Consider the following 20,458-nt stretch of genomic DNA (forward strand, 5'->3'; position numbering starts at 1 on the left):
TTAATTGAATTACAATGTGTAGATCTATGATAAATAGGATTATATCTATTACCAAGTTTATTGGGGGAAACTTGAAAGACTAAAGGGCTCCATCCTTGGAGGCAAAGTCTATAACTAATAAGACATTAAGAATAATGATGATAGTGATAAGTGATGATGAAATACTAGTGGGAACAATGGAATTTTCAAACCTGAGCTGATTTGGATTCCTTTAAGAAATATTAACATTTTTTCTCTAGAACTCTTTTGTTGGGACAGTGTGGCACATTGTCTAGATTTTTAAATACACCTTAAGACACATAAATCATTCATTAATTTTGGCCTTCTAACAAAAAATAATGGAAGTTAGACAGTAACATACATTTTTAGAAGAAGGACCGCCATGTGATTGAAGGACCTTTAACTAATGGTTTTGGTATTTATTGATTTCTATATAAGAGAATACTATTTTTTTTTTATAAGAATCACAATCACAACCATTGCATAAGATGATGTTGTGGCCAAGTTAAAACTTTTACTTGATCACACCTAGGAAAAATTTATATCAACTGGAAGAACAGCAAAGTCGACCATATCGTCTACTCAAAAAACATTAAGCTAATAGATTAATTATGAAAGAAATATCTTTGTCAACAATTTGTTAAACCTTCCTACATCTGTAAAATAATATACATAAAACTCAGATTGAAAATGAGAGAGGAAATATATTATTGCCTTTCCTTTCTCATTTTCAATAATAGTTGTCCAATTTTACTATCTTTCCACTTTTACCCCATTTTCAATAATGCCCTTTAAACTCTATTATTTTTTCTTTTTTACCCCTTTTATCCCAAAGAGGATGTTTGTGCCTTCGGCACGGGCACTAATCATTTCTATTTTCTAATATAGAAAATATTAATAGTTATAATTTAAATATATCATAAAGAAATAATTCTATTGAAAATTCTTAGATGATCATTACAAGAGCGCGTAATAGGATATTTGTAGAGATTACATCAATCAATATATAAAAGGCAAGGCTAATTTAAAAATCATAATTAACATTAATCACTAATAATATTTAAATTTAAATATCTTCCCTACAATCATTTTTAATGTAAAGAATATTAATTGATATGTTCTAAATATATCAATCTCCATCACAGTCTTCCATTTGTGATGAGGTACACCAACAATGAGAGAGTATGAGACAATGCATATCATGCTCTAACATGTTTTCTATGACAGGCTAAGATAAAATTATTGAAATGCCCATGTTTCATCATTTGGAGAAAAAAAATACCTTGATTTTTCCTCAAAATCCCATAATTTTCAACTCCGAAGTCACAAACTTCTTACACGATTTTCAACTTAAAATTCAATCTCCTTTAACAATTAAACATCAAGAATATGATAGAGTTTTGAGGAGCATGTAAACAAGCTTGAAAAGGTTTAATAGGTTAAAAAAGCAAAAAAGGAAAAAAAAAAAAAAAAAACCACTTTCCCTACTAAGTAAGATTTTCAAATCTTACTGAGGATAGTTTCATCCACACGGATTACCACATTGGCAATCCAACACAACAATCTTTTAGATTTCATTTTAAAGTTCATATTCATTCTTTTAAGCTTAATCAAACATTTTGAAATGGGATAGCTACTCAACTCCAAAAACTTAAAATTAAAATTCAACAATGAATATTTTTTTTTTTTTGTCAAAATTCTTAGAATTTCTTCCTCTATAGGCCTGTGGCATTGGATCATGTTTTTGAAATATTACCGAATTAGTCTAGACTCACTCTTTAAAAAAAAAGGAAAAAAAGAGAGAAGTTGTCTTGGTGGTTGAAGGCAATGGCCTTTAGGGGAACAAAAAGACGAGCATTTTAATGAAAAGGTTAAAAGTGAGGGTGTTTGGTCAATTTATATTTTTCTCTCATTCAAGACTAAAGTCAAGGGTATGTCATCAGTTTAAAAACTCGGGGAAGTATCTGCATCTCTGAAAGAAATTATTAGCGGAAGAAATGCTGAGGTTGTTACATAGACGTTCTCTTCCTTCCGCTCAGTTTGTCCTCCACTGCAGAAGCTTCTCTGTTCGTACCAACATCTTCGATTACACAGATGATTTCGAAAGCCAAGTGAGATTCCAAACGAAAAACCCATTTAAAAAAGTTGAATCTTCAAATATCTGATTTGTTTTTTTTTTTTTTTCTTCCTGTACCTGTTTCATCAGGTTCTCGTTGAAGGAAAAGCTAGCTCTCGAGTTGCGATTCTAAATAGACCCTCTTCTCTAAATGCTCTTAATACTCAAATGGTGTGGTTTATTACTTTTATCTTTATGTTTTTTCTCTCAGAATATTTGTTATTTTGGATTATAGAAAATTGTATAATTGATGTTAGTTTTGTTCTTCTTATTCTCTAAATGTTCTCAATAAAAAAGTTTAATTTTTTAATTCATAGTTCAATGTTTTCTGTCAGAATATTTGTTGTTTTGGTATTTGGTTTGTATAATTGATGTTAGTTTCTGTTCTTCTCCTTCTCTAAATGCTCAAAATTGTGTGGTTTATTACTTTATATTTGTGATTTTTTCTTTCAACTGTCAAGATATTTGTTGTTTTGGTACTTGTTTAACACCCATTATAGGAGATTGTGTGTTGATTTTAATTTTGTTTTTCTTCTGCTCTAAATGCTCTCGATAAAACTTTTTATTTATTTATATACTTTATTGTTCCATGTCTTTTGTCAGAATATTTCTTGTTTTCGTAGTTGTTTGACACCCATTATAGTATTTTTAATTCTTTTTCTACTATAACTTCCCGCAGTACTCAGATTGTGTGATGTATCTATTTTATTTCATACTTTTTTTTTCTCTGTTGTTTTGGTGTTTGGTTAAAACCCATTATAGACAATTATATATTGAGGTTAGACTTTTTGTCTTCTTTGTCAGTCTGCTCGGTTGAAGAAACTATATGAATCATGGGAAGAAAATCCCGATATCGGGTTCGTTGTAATGAAGGTAAGTTTGAATTCTGGTCTGCTTTCAGATATTGGGTTGTTGCCATTTTGTCCCTTTTGGTTCCTTTCTTATCTATATCCACAATATGCTAAAAGAGATGCTTGTGCAACATTTTGGAACTGTGTAGGGCAGTGGCAGGGCGTTTTGTGCCGGTGGAGATGTTGTTGCTCTCTATAATTTAATAAATCAAGGTACATAATGATTGGTTTTGTTAGTAGGACCCATGTAGCAAATCTCAAGTTTCTGTATGATTACCACCCTTTTGAAAAATGATTCATCACTAACCTTGAATTAGTGAAGAATGATCTGCTCAGCTGATCAATGTAGTAAATTTTTCCAACAACAAATGGAAGTATATTGATTTTTTTCCTTTAAAATTGCTAGAAATTCTGGTAAAAGTATGTGATTTGGAGGGGACTCTATGCTCAAGAATGGAAATATTCACCCCCAAAAAACATTTCATTTTATATATAGAAATTATAACATTTCAGACAAAATTTACCCTTAATCGAAATTTTGGGTGAATTGAACAGTTATTTATACTTTATATACAGAAAAAATGTAACTGATATTTCGTGTTGATTTCTTTTGAATGTAACATTTTGTGAACCAATGGAAACTTGATACCATGCATGCTATAAAAATTAGAAAACCTAAAATAAATGGTAAAAGTTCTCATGATACTATCCAACATGTTTGAGAATAATTGATTGGGCTTTTGAGAGAATTTGTTTTGGCTTCATCATTGTTCAACACAAGAAAACAATGACATACTATATTGACTTTAGATTTTACTCAGATCCTTTTCTCTTAGCTTTATGGTTTCAAACTTTCATTTATCCATCAGATTTCCAATTGATGCATGTTTCTGGATAGTCTTGTGAACAATAGCTCACTCTGTGCAGGGAAAATGGAAGAATGTAAAGACTTTTTCAGGACAATATATAGTTTCATATACCTTGTAGGCACATATTTGAAGCCAAATGTGAGTTTTCTAGATTTCTCAAGTATTCCCAAAATGTGATGTTAGTTGTAGAGATTGGTGTGGTCTTGTTGATGATCCATGAAAAGTGATTTGGAAATGGTTATATATCAAGCAATTTCTCGTTCTTCCTCATGCTCATTTAGATATTGATATAATGAAATAATAACAGTTTTACAATTTATTGGCTTTTATTGATGTTGAGATGAATACTGAAATGCTGATCAATTTTTTATTTTTTATTTTACAATTATGTCAACTTGCCCTGATTTGAGTTATATTTGAGCATGATAGATCTCACCTCTTCCAAGAACTATTAGGATGATCAGGGAGTTCCATTATATTCCTTCCCTACTAATAAGTTGAAGGATCTATTCAGAGGAAGCTTTTTTTTGTTGATGGAGTCTGTTGAAATCAAATCAACAGCAGCTAAACAACACTCAAATGACCAAATTGCATGATATGAAATATAAAAGAGTTAATAGAAAAGGGAGTATTGCAGCCTGATATGCACTTTTCAGGGATACAAGGACTGCAAGGTTTGCTTGGTTTGAAGGGCTGTTTTTTGAGGCCGATTAAGGAGCTTTTTGAGGCATGGGGTTACTTTTTCAGAGGTGCAAAACGGATCCTTTGGAGTCTCACCCCGCTCACCATTTGTTGGGGAATTTGGAAGAAGAGAAATTGATGTATTTTTTAGAGGAAAGAGCTTGCGATTCACGATCTATTATTGGCCATTTTGAGTCTTTTGTTCTTCTAGGATAAATTGTATAGAGTTTTTAAAAGATTTTTCTTTGAGGATTTCGTTGCTAGGTGGGATATGGTTTGTAATTTAGAGATCTGATGTAGATTGGCTTGCTGACACTTATTATGATCAAGTTAAGAAGCGTCGAAAAAAGAAATAAGCAACATTGATGGAGTCAAATCGGTTTGACCGAGTCAACTCGACCCAATCTTTGACTGGTCCTCAAGACCTAGGCCAACTTCTCTTAGGACTCTTTCTTTTATTAGATTTCTATTTTTTAAGTTGTTTAAGTACTCCAGTTAGTTTATATTTCAATTTCAGAAAGTTTTTTGTCCTAGTTAGTTTCTAATTTGTTTTTAATCTTTAGCTTATAATTAGAAGTCTTTTTAGATGTCCAAATTGAGTTTTAATAGGATTAGAAGGTTAGTAATATGTTATAAATAGATTAGCAAGTTATTTTTTAGTATTTTGAAGGTTTCTAAGTTGTTATGGAGTTATCTATATAAGGAGCTTCAATAAACAAATTTAGTAAGTTAATTTTTTTTAAAATCGATTAATAAAAAAGAAGAAGAGACTTTTCTACCATTTTTTTGTTTTTTTTTTAGCATAAGAACCTGATATTGGTTCTTAATTTTAGTGTTTGCAATTGATTTCCATCAATTTCAAACCTAGATTGAAGTTTGTAGTCTGTTTTGCTCGACGTAGAGATTCTTCATTACTCTTAGTTCTTGGGATTTCACCATAGAACCAGATTTTTAACATTGATCGCGCCAAGCATATTGAGGTCGACCGTCATTTCATCAAGGAGGAAGTTACTTCTGATGAGATTTGCACCATTTTCGTTCCTACCTCACAACAGTTAGCCGATGTCCTCACTAAAGCCTTGGGTCAAGCCAATTTTGATAGCCTTATGGGTAAGTTGGGCATGTGTGATATCTTTGCACCAGCTTGAGGGGGAGTGTTATTAGTGATAGTTTTATTTTTATTTAGTTCCTTTAGTTCCTCTGATTTATGTTTATTTATGTTCATGTCCTTTTTTGTCTTTTCCTATTTTTTTGTAACTTATATATACAAGTTACAAGGAGAAATAAATCATCAATTTTTTGGAATTTCTTTTCTCTTCTTTCTCTCTTTATCTTCTCTAAACCCTAGGTTAGATTTCTACAGATCACCCATGGTGTACTCTTCAAGTTGTGAAGATTATGGTTGTGATTGATAGAGTATACTTGGGCTTGAGAAAGAGAACGAAGGTGTCTTCTTCTACAAGATAGGAATATGGGGAGGGAAAGGAGAAATATAAACACTCCCTGTTGTCAATTACTTGCATAAATGAAAGACTTAATCATTGTTTTCTTTTCTTTTTCTATTGGAGTTGACTTCAAATTTAATTCTTGATGTCTCAAGACTAGGCATTGTTAATCTTCATCTATTGAAGGATTCCATGTTGGTGGCTCTTTTGGATGGTGTTACCATGGGAGGAGGAGCAGATTTCTACAGCTCACCCATGGTGTACTCTTCAAGTTGTGAAGATTATGTTTGTGAGTGATATACTTGGGCCTGAGGAAGAGAATGAAGGTTGTCTTCTTCTACAAGATAGGAATATGGGGAGGGAAAGGAGAAATATAAACACTCCCTGTTGTCAATTACTTGCATAAATTAAAGACTTAATCATTGTTTTATTTTCTTCTTCCTTTGGAGTTGACTTCAAATTTAATTCTTGGTGTCTCAAGACTAGACATTGTTAAGCTTCATCTATTGAAGGATTCCATGTTGGTGGCTCTTGTGGATGGTGTTACCATGGGAGGAGGAGCAGATTTTTACAGATCACCCATGGTGGACTCTTCAAGTTGTGAAGATTATGGTTGTGAGTGATATACTTGGGCTTGAGGAAGAGAATGAAGGTTGTCTTCTTCTACAAGATAGGAATATGGGGAAGGAAAGGAGAAATATAAACACTCCATGTTGTGAATTACCTGCATAAATTAAAGACTTAATCATTGTTTTGTTTTCTTCTTCTTCTGGAGTTGACTTTAAATTTAATGCTTGGTGCCTCAAGACTAGGCATTGTTAATCTTCATCTGGTGAAGGATTCCATGTAGGTGGCTCTTTTAGATGGTGTTACCATGGGAGGAGGAGCAGGGGTTTCAATCCCTGGGACATTGCGGGTCGCAACTGATAAAACTGTATGTATCAACATTTTAATTGCCTCTATTGTATGCTATAAATTGTACCCCAAAATTTTGGCGATACTACTTTGATGATGAATGTTTTGCTTTAAATAGTTAAATGAGGAGGAAACTATTTCTTATTCAATTTTCTGTAGTGCTTACTTCTTTTGCACGAGAGAGTCATCAATAACTTTATCACACATCCTTGTCAAGTCTTACATATGCACTCATGACTTCAAACACTAGTTGAACTTCTTTATAATTTGTATGCCAGTATGCCACTGAAGCTATCGGTCTCCTCATATTAAAATGCAAGAATGTATTCTTCCTTGGTCATGCATGTTTTTTCTGTGAACACATGGCTATGGCTGTGATCTGGGCCGCATCATTCTCCCTAGGTTGAGAGGGACTTGACTCCCATCGAATTGTCTGTAATGTACATTTTGAACATCTCCCTACTCAGCTTGAGTTCGGGTTCTGCGATCTATGTGTTCTCTGTCATGGGGCAATCCTTTTGCCATGCTCTCCTTGTCGTGTTCTCATCGTCTTGACGGAGGCTGTGCGATGAATTTCATTCTGCATCTTCGGTGTCATCGCTTTCTTGCAATGATTGGTCCAAGTATCCTCTTCATACTCTCCATGATAATCCAATGTATCGGATATGTTTAACACCGATATGATGTTCAACCCATCGGGTATTGCTACACTGTAGGCGTTGTCATTAATCTTCTTGATGATTTGAATTGAACCAATCTTCAGCCTTGCATTGTGACTTTTTTTTTTCCTTGAAGAAGTAGTGAGACCAGATCTAACACATGTTGAGGAGTCCTTCCGTAAACAACTTCAAATGGTGATTTTGGTCCCATTGTGAAATGCGTCCCATTGTGAAATGCTCTATCCAACAATGCTTTTAAGTAGGTACCAAAAGCTGCAGTAAACAACTTCAGTTTGTCCTTCCATTTGTGGGTGGTAGACACTGAACATTGTAACTTTGTAACCATACTTTTTTACAAAGTCCGCCAAAAGTGGCTAAAAAAATTGACATTTTGACCAGATGTGATAGTTTTAGGCACACCACATGTGAAGCATTCATGGTCTTCCTATACGGAATAAAATGGAACATTTTAGAAAATCTGTCGACAACAAAAATAGAATCCATACTTCTCGGTGTCTTTGGAAGTCCCTTAACAAAATCGATAGAAACATTAATCCATGGTGCAGTTAGTAGGGGTAATGGAGTATGAAGGCTGGTATTTTGAGCCCCTTTGAGACTTGGTATATACAACATCTCTCCACAAGTTGTGCTACTTTTCGCCTTTACCTTTGGCCAACAATACTTCTATTCTACTAGGTAAAGAGTTTCTCTCTCCCAAAATATCCTGTTAAGTCCTCCATTATGCAATTGTATGATTATTTTTCTCTTAAACAACTTTCCGGTTTGTACGACCTTGACCCCTTAAAAAGGAAACTGTCATGAAAAATAAATTTGCTTGTAGTGCTGCTCCTTGTTGACATTGTTGAAGCACTTGGCTGAAATAAGGATAATCTTTGTAGAGTTCTTTGATGGCTTCAACCCCGCAACGTCTACGGATATAGTGCTAAGTCGTGTTCCCCTCCTATATAATTGAATCTGCTGCCCGATTCTGACTTTTTGATTTATGTTCACATATCAGGAATGTATACTTCTATAAATACACTGCTCACTTAGCATGGAAATGATTAAGGTTATTTTGGGCGAACAAATACTTTAATGCTTCATGATTGGATCAAAGGGCAAACTCATGGTGTATCAAATAGTGTTTCCAATGACCCAACACTTCTACTACCGCATAAAGTTCCACATCATAAGTAGACGGCTTCTTAGCATCCCATAACTTCTTGCTAAAATAGGAAATAGGTCATCCCTCTCGACTTAGGAGTTAAGACCCATGCCCAAAATGCCACATTCCACCTCAAAAATCTTCTCAAACTTGGGAAGTGCAAGTAAGGGAACTTATGTTATGTTTTCTTCATACAATCAGTCACGGATGCTATAGGACTCTTTTAATTACGAATAAAACATTGCCAAATCATGGAAACTCCGTACATTTATGTGATAGTGTGAGGTTCTGGCCACTTGGTGAGTGTTTTCACCTTCTCTTCATCTACCATTACCTTCTTTAAAGGTACTACATAACCGACAAATGATACATCTGTCTGTAAAGAATGGGCACTTTTTCATGTTTACATAGGCTACTCTTTACGTTAGACATGTAAAACTTGGCATAAATGTTCAACATGTAAGTGTGGAGTGGCACTGAATATGTAAGGATATCATCAAAATAAACCACAAAGAACTTACCAATAAGGGAACAAAGTACTTGGGTCATCATTCTCATGAATGTGCTAGGTGCATTGGAAAATCTGAATGGCATAATCAACCACTCACATGGTCCACCTTTATCTTGAAAGTTTTCATCCATTAATCACCCGTCCGAATTCAAATTTGATGGTAAAACTCTTCGTAAATTTATCTTTGAGAGAATGTTAGCACTATGTAAGATGTCTGGCATGCCATCTACTCATGGAAATAGGGAAGTGGTAATTTGATGGTATCTTGTTGAGGTACCACTATCTTTGCACATGTGCCAACTTCTGTCTTTTTTTGGTTTGGGGAGGGTGGGACAGCACATGGGCTCGTGCTCTCTCTAATCAATCTCTTTCTCAATAAATCAAACACTTGACAGTGTAGTTCCTCATACTTTTTAGGCTCATCTAATAGTGTGGAAACTTTGGTTAGCTAGAGCTTGGTACGAGGCCTATGGTTACTGAATTTGCCTCATTTGAGGTAGGTCATTTGATAAATCTTCGGGTCGTGAAATCGCATTTCATGAAGTTTTTCTTTCGTTTTTTTATTATTATTCATATGCAATAATCCATTCTTGGGTTGTTGTTCATGTGCAGGACTTAAATTCTGGTTTTTTGTTGAAAGATTTTAAGTATTCTTTCTTTGTTGCCTCTTCACAATGATAGATTGCTAGAATGAACCATGGTGAATGTTGGCTTTTGGGTTTTATTTTAGGGAAATTACTTCATGAATCCCAACGAAGGGATTTCTATCTATACCCACTACCTATTGGGTGCTAAAATGGCAGTCCAATAAGTAAACACTTTCTTTCTTAATGCCCCCTTCACCCCCTTTCAATTGTTGAGGTCAAAGATTCAAATTGCTGAGATCGATGATTCAAATTCTTGATGTCAATAGTTCAAATCGTTGAGATTACCTTTGATCCAATTATTGAGATTGATCTTTTACAATCGTTGAGATCAACAATTCAATCTGTTGAGATCACCTTTGATCTAATCATTGAGATCTACCTTTTACAATCTATTATCATTCATTGACCTCAATGCTTGAACATGAATCGCTGAGATTGATGATTCAAATCGTCAGATCAACTATCTAAGTGGTGGATCTCAACGATTTGAATGATTGATCTCAATGATTTGAGTTTGACCTTTTATAGGGCTGAGGTGGCATTAAGAAAGAAAGATTGTACTATTTGGGTTGTTAATATATGCCCAAAAGTCCGGGTGCATTTACAAAAAAGTCCGTACCACAGGGTCCATTAAGTAATTTTTCCTTAATTTTATATTACTCTGTTTGTTGTGTCATTTCTCATTTCATTTTTGTTTTGCGGACGGGATTTGGTTTCTCACATCATTCAGACAAACTGCAGATTTTTGCAACTCCCGAAACTCAAATTGGTTTCCATCCAGATGCTGGAGCTTCCTTTTACCTTTCACATCTTCCTGGTTACCTTGGTAAGTCCTTTTAATTTTTATGAGAGATTCTTTTGCCATACCAAATTTTGGTAACGCCACCCCAATTCATATGTAAATCACCAAATAATTAGCACACATTTGGGGTGCCGTTAGTAAAACTTGGTGTGGCAATAGAAGCTCTTGTTATTATTTGCCAAGTGCTTTTTTAGGTTCTATTTTGTTGTAGGCTCCAATGTGCAGTTAACCTGAACTTTTCAGTGGGTAAATAGAAGATCGATATGTGCCTTTCTTTTCTTGTCTAGTATCCCTGCTTTATCGGTATTACTTGTAAGAAAATTGGATACAAATATTAAGGTTAGTTTATAATGCAATATTTGCTTCATAAAACAAACCTTCAAGGAAACTCTCTACACCTTTGCTGAAGCCCAACAATGATAAAGTGGTTGAACTATATTCTAGGCCTTCTAGTAGCACTGGGTCCTCATCATTTGAATCCTTTTCTCCATTACCACTGGGAAGGCATATGAAAGGAGAGGAGAGACAGATCCTCATCTCTTTAGTGTGCAAGTGATGGACAAGAAGATGGGACAGGAAATCTTCTGTTTTCCTATGTAAAAGTCTCGTTGCTCGTGGTACTCCAATCAATATAAGGATATATATATATGCAAGGGCACCATCATTGACTAGTGATTTTAAAATAGTGGATACACATTGATTTGGTAGTGCTAGTCCCAACAGAAATGAAGTTAACAAAAAGTAATAGAAACAAGGATTGTCAACCGAAAAGACCCAAAGTAGCTCCCAAAAGGTCTCTTTAGGGTTTTGAACCTCCTTGAACGAATTTGACTCCTATACTAAAAAAAATTAAAATTTTCTTAACATTTAATGGGACTAAATGTAAGTATAGTAATATAATAAAGTACCCTCATTAATTCTGACTCAACTTTGAAAGGAAATAAAATGAATAGACCGGAACACCATTATTTGTGGCCTATGTCATCCTCCTTAAGCTGGGGAGAACTCAATCCTATTGAGTTCATCAAGTCTTATGAGTCGAACGAGCTGTAGACTTTGTCTAGTATGTTGTTATAATCCATGGATTATCTGAATTAGGTTGGTTCTTCAATTTGATCGAGAATTATTGATGTTTTCCATGTCATTTCCTCAAGGTCTTTAGTGCTCAATTTTCACTCTTTGATTTTGAGTAAATTCTAGGCTCTGTTGTGGTATTTCACCATGAAAAGCACAGATGTCTGAGACACCAAGAATTTGAGACATATCCCAATCATCAGTAAATTAATTTGAAAGACATCTTTGTTCATCCGTTCCGAAGTCTAGAAATGACCCACCTTTTGCAGCTTGAGATATGCACATGCAATCATTCTCTTCTTAAGAAGATCATAACCCAATCTGATTCATTGAAGGCCCATTCCTTCCTATGTTTATCAGCCATAGCTTTGGAATTGTCTTAGCTTCGTCATTCTCTCCCATGAATGTTGTTGTACTTCTCATAATCAAATCATACAAAGAACATTTTTGCACACATTTTTCCCTGGAAAAGAAATCCATTGTGCAAAAAGTAGGGTGTGTCTGATTACGCATGGAAAATGGGTGAGAAATCACATTTCCATGTGTTTGATTGGATTTTTCCATGGAAAATGGATTTCCATTCTCATCCCAAATTCCATCAATGGCTGAATTCATTTTCCCACCTGCACCCATGGGAAAATGAATTCCGCCTCAAAATTGAAACCATAACATCTTCCCAACCACTGTGGCACCATCACGTGACTGTCATTGTCACTGCCATAGCCGTCACCTCCGTTGTCATATCCACCGCCGCCCATCCACCCTCCTCCTCCTCCTTCTTCTTCTCCTCTTCCTCCACCTCGTTTCACTTTCTCTCTTGCTCCACCTCCGCATCTGCTCCACCTCGTTTCACTCTCTCTCGCTCTCTCCTCTTTTTCCTCTTTGATTTTTTTCATGGTATTTTTCAGATGCAATCAAACACCATATCTTTATTTTTTCACTCTACCCATTTTCCCTCACTATTTTCCCATGGATTCCATATTCCATTGAAATTAAATTTCCATGCAATCAAACAGACCCATACTGACTACTTAGACCTCCCGCCACCCCCTTCTCCCCCCCATTTTGTGTACACTATAAAATAGAGCCAAAATATGCTTTGGTGATATTCTGGTCCATAGTTGCTTCAAACCCTGTGACCTTTTGTCACCATTCTCAATAATGTAGAGCAAAGTATTGATCAATCTTGTTTTTTAACCATTCGATGTGGTTTGGCCTCATGTATAGTTCTTTTTTGAGTCTAAGCTTCGTTAGCATTTCCTCTGAAAAAATATATTTGATGTTACCTATACCCACGATAATATTGCACTTTTTCCCCTGGTAAGTACATCCTATTTATCCTTTCCATTACCTTGTGTGACGTCAATTCCATTATTAGTATGCTCGATGCGTCTACATGTTCATCCTTTTCCATGGTTAAAATCTTATTCAGAACCATAGACCAAATGAAGAAAGATACCTTGGATGTGACATTTGAGCCCCAAATGATAGTTATTGGAAATTCCATAGAGTTAGACAATGGCGAAATCCACTAAAGAATGATAGAAAGATTTGACCGAGAAGACATCATCCCTAGAAGTCTCTTTAGGGTTTTTCCCTTTCCATGAGTTTGAATCCTTTTATACTAAATTCCTGAAGTGTTAATTACCTTGTTGAGTCCTATTAATATTATTAATGTACCATTCACAAAAATAGTTCTGTTGGGGCATATCTGGAGGGACTAGTCCTACTTCCAAAAGTTGGACATTGAAATGGGACTTGGGGCTATGATTTAAGATTTTCCAAAATCCAGGAATGTATAAAGGTTGCCTACCCTCCTAAAATTATACAGATACTTCCACTTATAATGTTTTTAAGGATACAAACATGCATGCACAAACATAAAATAAAAATTATATCATCAAATAGGTGCTGTGATTTGTTGTATTACTCATAATAGTGCTAAAATATTGGTTTAAAACTAATATTAAAATATTACTTTAGTGATATTTTATCCCTTTATTCTATTGATCTGAGGTGTTGTGGCTTTTGTCTATGTAACATGCCACTACCTTAACAAATGTGAGACACTTGTTTTCTTTACAGGGGAATACTTGGCTCTAACGGGAGAAAAGCTCAATGGCGCAGAAATGATTGCTTGTGGCCTTGCTACACATTATTCACTCAGTGCGGTTTGTTCTTGGGCTCCTTTCTCTTTATTTGTTTCTATATTTCTCAGCCGTGTGATGATTACTTCTTTTATTCGCAGAGAGTTACTTTGGTTCAAGAACATCTTGGTAATTTGGTTACGGATGACCCTTCTGTAATAGAAAGTTCATTAGAGAAATACAGTGACGTTGCTTATCCAGATAATAGGAGTGTCATGCACAGGTAATCTTTCTTTAGGCACGCTTTCCATTCCAGGCATTCCTTTCCATATATATATATATATATATATTTTTCACTCAGATGGATTTTATTCCAACTAAAAGTACGATTATGTGAAATTATGTTCATATGAATTTGTTCTGAAATTATTACGTACACTTCCTCTCATAGTTAACAGGAGACCGGTTTTCCTCAATAAATTCCTGCATTTCTTAAATCATGAGGATTAATGCAACAAAATGAGGTGTTTTCAGCTTCAGTGTTTTGTATTGTTCAATTCATTCATTTGTCTACCTTGCAAATATGCTTCTTTTCCCCCCCTAAGGTGTTATAGCCTGTAATAGATATTGTTACCTAGACAAATGGAAATGTGCCAAAGTGTAATAACCTGAATTTCACTACAAATCTCAATGAATTTTTTTTAACATTTGAGTAAAATACCTAAATTTTGGTAGAGAAGTTTTTTTTTTTTTTAACTTTCTTTGATGAATGGTAGAGAAGTTTTTAAGACGAGCAGACTTCGCCATTGGGTTCAGAATAGCCGAGAAACGTAGTTTAGACTCTAGTTTTGTTTAATTCTAAGTTAAAACGAAACTGATAGAAAACCTTGAGATATGCGTAAACAATCATTAAATTGAGATCGGTGTTGTCCAGTGTTTGGCATGCCAACTTCTAAATTTTTTAATACAGTGATACTGCCAATAGAAAAAAAAAAAAAGATTAAAATAGACAAATTGGATGAATAGTCCAAAACTACTTTAGAGAACATTGCTTCTACATTCTGTCCTTTTTCTTTATTTCTTCATTGATAAACATATTGTTTATTACAATCATTAAGTATTCATCCTTACTCCAAAGCTTCATATTTCTCGGGCACAAATATTTACTAGACCATGCTTAACCAAGTTTCTTCCTTTTTCCTAAATTATGCTTTCATTGCATCATGATTGAGCAAAAAGTCGAATATTTCTGAGAACATTTGATGAACAAACGTTGTTCACAAATACAGAAAATGATAAATACACTTTACCTATGCGGTAAAGTAATATTTACAGCTTTTTTGTTTATGACTGAATGTTTGCTTGAGTCACAGTTTCGAGTAAAGTAGTAGTTGGAAGAAAAACCAATAAAAAACAACTAGAACAACCAAAGAAAAAGAAGAGAAAGAAATTTTGTTGTACTCATAAGGAAACATGAGGTGGGGGTGAGTTCTGCAAGTACTTTAGTAGTTTCATTGCAGTGAAACCACAGGAAGAGGTGGAATCAAAATCAGACTAGAGTCAAAGAGTGAACAAATTTCCTAAAATGAGAAAAGCTGGGAAAAGATGTTTTTGAAATTTCTTTCTAGTAGGATATAAATTATGACGTAAATCATCTTCTTTTAGTTTTTTTACAATAAACATGATTTGGGAAGGGTATTGTGGGGGAAAAAGAATAATTTTTTTTCAAAAGAATATTTCATAATGTTCTGCTGACTGCTGATCCAATTGCCATGCACAAGCCTCCACTGTGGTCACATTGCACTTCGAGTCTTAAGCCTCGAATTTTAAGTCAAGGCCTGAGACTTGATGCATGAGTTATGGGCCCCCTCCTCATGGCATATGTCCCATGTTCTGAGTACTCTTTCTAAAACACTGATATAACCTGTGTGCACTTTTGTTATTGGTGCCTTCATTATTTGTATTTGAAGTTCTATCTTATATTCCTTCTTGTAATTAGAGTGGGCTCTATTATGTATTTTTGTACTAAATCGAAAGACACTACTTTTGCTCTTTAACTAGTGATTCTATTTCTATAACCAACTTTCCGTATCATTTGTTCAGAATTGAAACTATCGACAAATGTTTCAGTCATGACACAGTTGAGGAAATCATTGCTGCTTTGGTAAGGAATCAATCTTTGTGCATTTGTTTTTTTTATAATTATTTTTCCTTGAGTTACATATAGTTTTAAATAGTTTACATTATTGAGTTGACTCCTCCAAGTCAACTAGGTATGCCAAGTTCTGGGTCAGTGTTAATTAGGATCAAGCTGACTTGTCTCTGACTCAACTTTTTCCCCTGAGTTGGCCCTAACTCAGTCATTAACTTGTCTTTGACTCTCATTGAAACCAAGATTGTCTGAGCTGACTCAGTAGTTTGTTGGATGATCAAGATTAAAAGACCAATTTTTAAAACCTTGGTGAATAACCACTGGATCTTGATTCTTGTTAGTTCATACAATGCCTGACTGTGTTTTGAAGAAAGTGATGATTGCACCAAAATATATCCCATTGTGGTCTTGGTCAAGTCATGATTTATTCAATGAGAGTTGAGAAAATTGACCAACTATTCCCCATATTTTTGAACAGGAAAAAGACTATTTATTCCCAAAACTCGATTTTCAATCAACAACTTTAGTAAGCCAACTTTCTGGTGAATCCTTTTGTTGGTCCCCACACATGCAAACACACAGATCATATCAAGTTAGTGTCGCTGTTTTTGTTGTTTTCCTGCACTTCATAGCCAGTTTTCTTTATACCTGTAAAAAATATGTCCAATATTTCCCAATTTTGTTGATATTTTCCTAAGTTTAAAAAACAAAGAACAAAAAAATTGAAAAAATTTCTTTGGATTTTTTTATAATTTCTTAAAATAAACCAAATCTTATGAAAAATTGTTTTCTTCACTATTTAATAAAAATCTGTCAGGAATATCACGAGATTTTAATATTTGCACGATTTCTATATGCCGGCTTTTGAAAACATTTCCCAACTTAAAAACCAAAATATATAAATAAGAAATTAAAAATAAAAAACAGAAAAAGAATGAAAATCTTCCATGTTATTTCTGACTATGCTATAATATATGTATATTTTTTAAACTTTCTCAGGAGAGTGAGGCAAGTCGAACATGTGATGAATGTTGCACTTCAGTGCTCAAGAAACTAAAACAAGTCTCGCCATTGAGTTTGAAGGTTTCCTTAAAATCTGTAAGTCCCTTTTCACATGTTTTTCCTATGTTTGTTCTACACAGCTAATTGCTTTGTTACATAAACCTACATTAACTACTTGTTAAGATACGAGAAGGTAGACATGAGACTCTCGATCAATGCCTGGCTCGTGAGTATCGGATGTCCCTTCAAGGGATCACCAAACAGATCTCCAATGACTTCTGTGAGGTATGGTCATTCTTTCTTTTTAGTGTAAATAGTACATAATTTATCCTCCTTACTGAATGATTCATTTTGGGTAAATTTTTAGGGTGTTAGAGCACAATTGGTCGACAAGGACTTTGCCCCAAAGGTATACACCATATATGTGTGATGAACTAACAAGTTTGGCCTAGTTTTGATTACTAACATTTTCATAATTCAACATATGCAGTGGGATCCTCCGTGCTTAGACCAAGTGTCTGAAGACATGGTAGACAGCTACTTCTCCCCACTAAGCGAATTCGAGCCTGAATTAGGGCTACCCACAAAATTTCGAGAAGCTTTTGTCTGACTGTAGATGAATTGTGCAGGTATATTATTCTCCTTTATAAAATTTGAATTTCATCCAGATGTCTAGGTTTTGATCCATAGTTATTCCCAAAGAAATCTGGTCAAGTCACAATATATTCAATGAGAGTTAAGTAAATTGATCAGCTATTCCCCATGGTTTTGTAGGGTATGCTAAACTGATGCATGATGTGGTGAGGGGCAAAGTAAACTATTATACTTCTATGGTGGCCATCATTTATTAGAGGGCACAGCACTCAAGGAAAACTCACAAAATTCATTTAATAATCAAAAGTGTTCTTTTACACATTTTCATAACATCCATTTATAAGAAACACGTTTTACTAAATTGGATATGATACAAACTAGAAATGGATTATGATTAGTTAGGTAGCCATATATTCTCTCATTTTGATATATGTTTTATGTTTTATATAAGCGTACATGCTCTAATTAGTTCTGAGGCTGAATATTGAGCTATGGGTCAAAATACTATTGCTGAGGTAGTTTGGACTTTACGCCTTTATTTTCTGACAATAAAAGTGTTGTACAAATCCCTCGCTACTGTTGTTCATGAACGGACAAAGCACATTGAAACTAATACACACTCACCATCCACTTCATTACGGTTGGACTTGTTTACCAAGTCTCATAAAGTTACCCTTTTTTGTTCATACTCTGATATGATCTCAACTACTATATCGTGAGTTTGAGGGGATGATGGGGGCAGGAATATCATTTTCCTTTTATATACTAATATAATATTATTATTTGAAGCAATTAGAACTGAGGAAATACTGTCTCGTGTACTTTGTGATGTGTTTATGAGATTTAGTATCCATCATATCCTAATGTCCATTAATGTCACTACTTTCTTCCTTTTTCAGATGTGAAGTTGGAGAATGTCCATCATCACAACATTTTTTGGCAAGTAGAGAATGATGCAGTGGTGATATCTTGCTGGCAAACCCATACTTGGTATTATATATATTTAATGGTTTAAATAATATATGATATTTTTCATTGTTCAACATTGCAGATACACCTTACCTTATTCTTTCTTTTACAGGAAGAAATTGGACTGCCTATTGATTAATGGGCTGCATTGAAAATAAATAAAACTAGGGTAGTAGTTTTCTCAGATTTTGTTCTTCTTGATCGTGGTCTTATGTTATGTAAGAGAGAGACTGACAAAATTATTAAAATACCCTTGTCTTTAACCTCCACCCCAGCAACAGCCCACCCTTACTGCCCCACCTTAATTTTTTTCATCTCAAGAACCTTTTGAGATTCCCCCTTGGCCTCCCTCTTCAATCCTTGATTTATTTGAAAGTCATATAGGGTTGAAGCTTTAATTTTTATTTTCTTCTCATTGATTTAAAAGACTAAATGATAGAGGAATCCAATAATTTAATCAAATTGTGGCTATCTATCTTCAATTTTATTATGCTTAACATTCAAATCTCAGGAATAAGATTGGGGTTTTCAGAGAGCTAGAAGAAGAGATGTAATTCATGTTGATTAGTAATTGGGATGATAAACTTGGCACTCAAATACAATGGAACAAACTTCACCATAACCAACTAAACTAATGTTTGGAGAAAAAAAATATTATTTTATTTATACTATCAAAACAATAAATATAAATAATAAAATGGCCCGAAACAATAGTCTACCAAAATGTAAATAAGTATAGAGAAATTCTATTGACATGCCAACTTTTACTTACAACACACCAATCCTTTTGACTAAATTATGCATTTGTATACATATAGATTTGTGTTATATAAGTAAAAGTTAGCGTGTCAATAGCAGCTCTCATAAATATATTCTTCAATTCTATGGCACCTCAATTTCTTCTCCATTAAGAAATTAAAATACACTCCGTTATCGCTTCCATCTATTTTTAAAGAGCTTGTCATAGAGAAATCGATCGGTCTCTGCTAGAATTTTCGAAGAAACCTAGAAAAGGCAGATAATAGGAGACATTTTCTCTTTGATCTTTGGGAAAATTACTTAAAAGGACACTGGCCCTGTGATTTCTTTCTAATTAGTCCCCAAGTTTTGGGTGGTTGCTTGTTAGTCCATTTTGTAAAACTGTCTTTTCTTTATGATCCCTCAACCTCATCTCAGATTATAATATTTTTGAAATACCAAAACTACCATATTTTCATCTTCTTCATATACTTGGGTTTTTCAACCGCGATTTTAATCATTTCCGATAATTTTTTTTATCATGAATGATGAATGAAAATAATATACTTCTAACTTTAAACATTTAGATGTATTTCTTGATCTATTTCAATAATTTAAAACAAAAAATAAATAACGAAGTTGATATTCTAAAAAAAAAAAAAAATTTATACTGTCTAGAGCTCACCGTTTTTTGTTAATTATCAAGTTCAATAGATTCATTGTTGAGCAAACCAATTTTTATTTATTGTTGAGCTCACCAATTTTTATTATTTGAGTAAGACAGTTTCAAAATAAAAATAAAAATGATAAAGTAGTGAGCTCAATGTTGGTAAAACCCACCCGTTTTCATTTTTCGAGCTCACCAATTTTTATTGTTGGAGTTCCACAATTTTAAGGGAAAAAAATGTTAAACCCAAAAACAAAAAGTAGTGAGCTCTACTGGTAAAACCCACCTGTTTTCATTTTTTGAGTTTTTCGACTAAAATACTTGGAAAGATTGGCTAAAAACTTGACATAACTACTTCTGTAGATTTCAAACCAAAAGAATCATCCTCGATTGATTCTCATCCAAAAACGAAATAAAAAAATTAAAATTTTTTTAACTTTCTACATACATCTTCAAAATATTTGAAAAACCCTTGAAAATGATTTCTTCCTCTTCAAATCCTTTACATCAAAAT

The 20,458-nt window shown here is 34.1% G+C and overlaps 1 protein-coding gene across 3 annotated transcripts; it reads left to right on the forward strand.

The window, feature by feature from the left end:
* Positions 1 to 1,958: 1,958 nt before the first annotated feature.
* LOC147391242 (small ribosomal subunit protein mS47-like) lies at positions 1,959 to 19,022 on the forward strand. Of its 3 annotated transcripts, XR_015182523.1 has the most exons (16): positions 1,959 to 2,111; positions 2,207 to 2,287; positions 2,921 to 2,989; positions 3,117 to 3,180; positions 3,895 to 3,974; positions 6,813 to 6,896; positions 10,601 to 10,685; positions 13,821 to 13,906; positions 13,984 to 14,105; positions 15,926 to 15,986; positions 16,974 to 17,072; positions 17,160 to 17,261; positions 17,344 to 17,385; positions 17,467 to 17,605; positions 18,470 to 18,560; positions 18,652 to 19,022. XR_015182523.1 is itself a non-coding variant. In XM_086457417.1 (15 exons), exons 1-14 carry the CDS (start codon positions 1,998 to 2,000, stop codon positions 17,584 to 17,586), a joined length of 1,209 nt encoding a protein of 402 aa, XP_086313543.1. In that variant the 5' UTR covers positions 1,959 to 1,997; the 3' UTR covers positions 17,587 to 17,605; positions 18,470 to 18,802. The 3 variants fall into 3 exon arrangements, 2 of the variants coding, with proteins under 2 accessions (XP_086313543.1, XP_086313544.1); XM_086457417.1 differs by having other exon boundaries at positions 18,470 to 18,802; XM_086457418.1 differs by lacking the exons at positions 1,959 to 2,111; positions 2,207 to 2,287; positions 2,921 to 2,989; positions 3,895 to 3,974 and having other exon boundaries at positions 3,121 to 3,180; positions 18,470 to 18,802.
* The last annotated feature ends 1,436 nt before the right edge of the window (positions 19,023 to 20,458 follow it).

Source organism: Akebia trifoliata, chromosome 11, assembly GCF_017979445.1.
Source record: "Akebia trifoliata isolate Shusen 1 chromosome 11, ASM1797944v1, whole genome shotgun sequence".
Taxonomy (NCBI): domain Eukaryota; kingdom Viridiplantae; phylum Streptophyta; class Magnoliopsida; order Ranunculales; family Lardizabalaceae; genus Akebia; species Akebia trifoliata.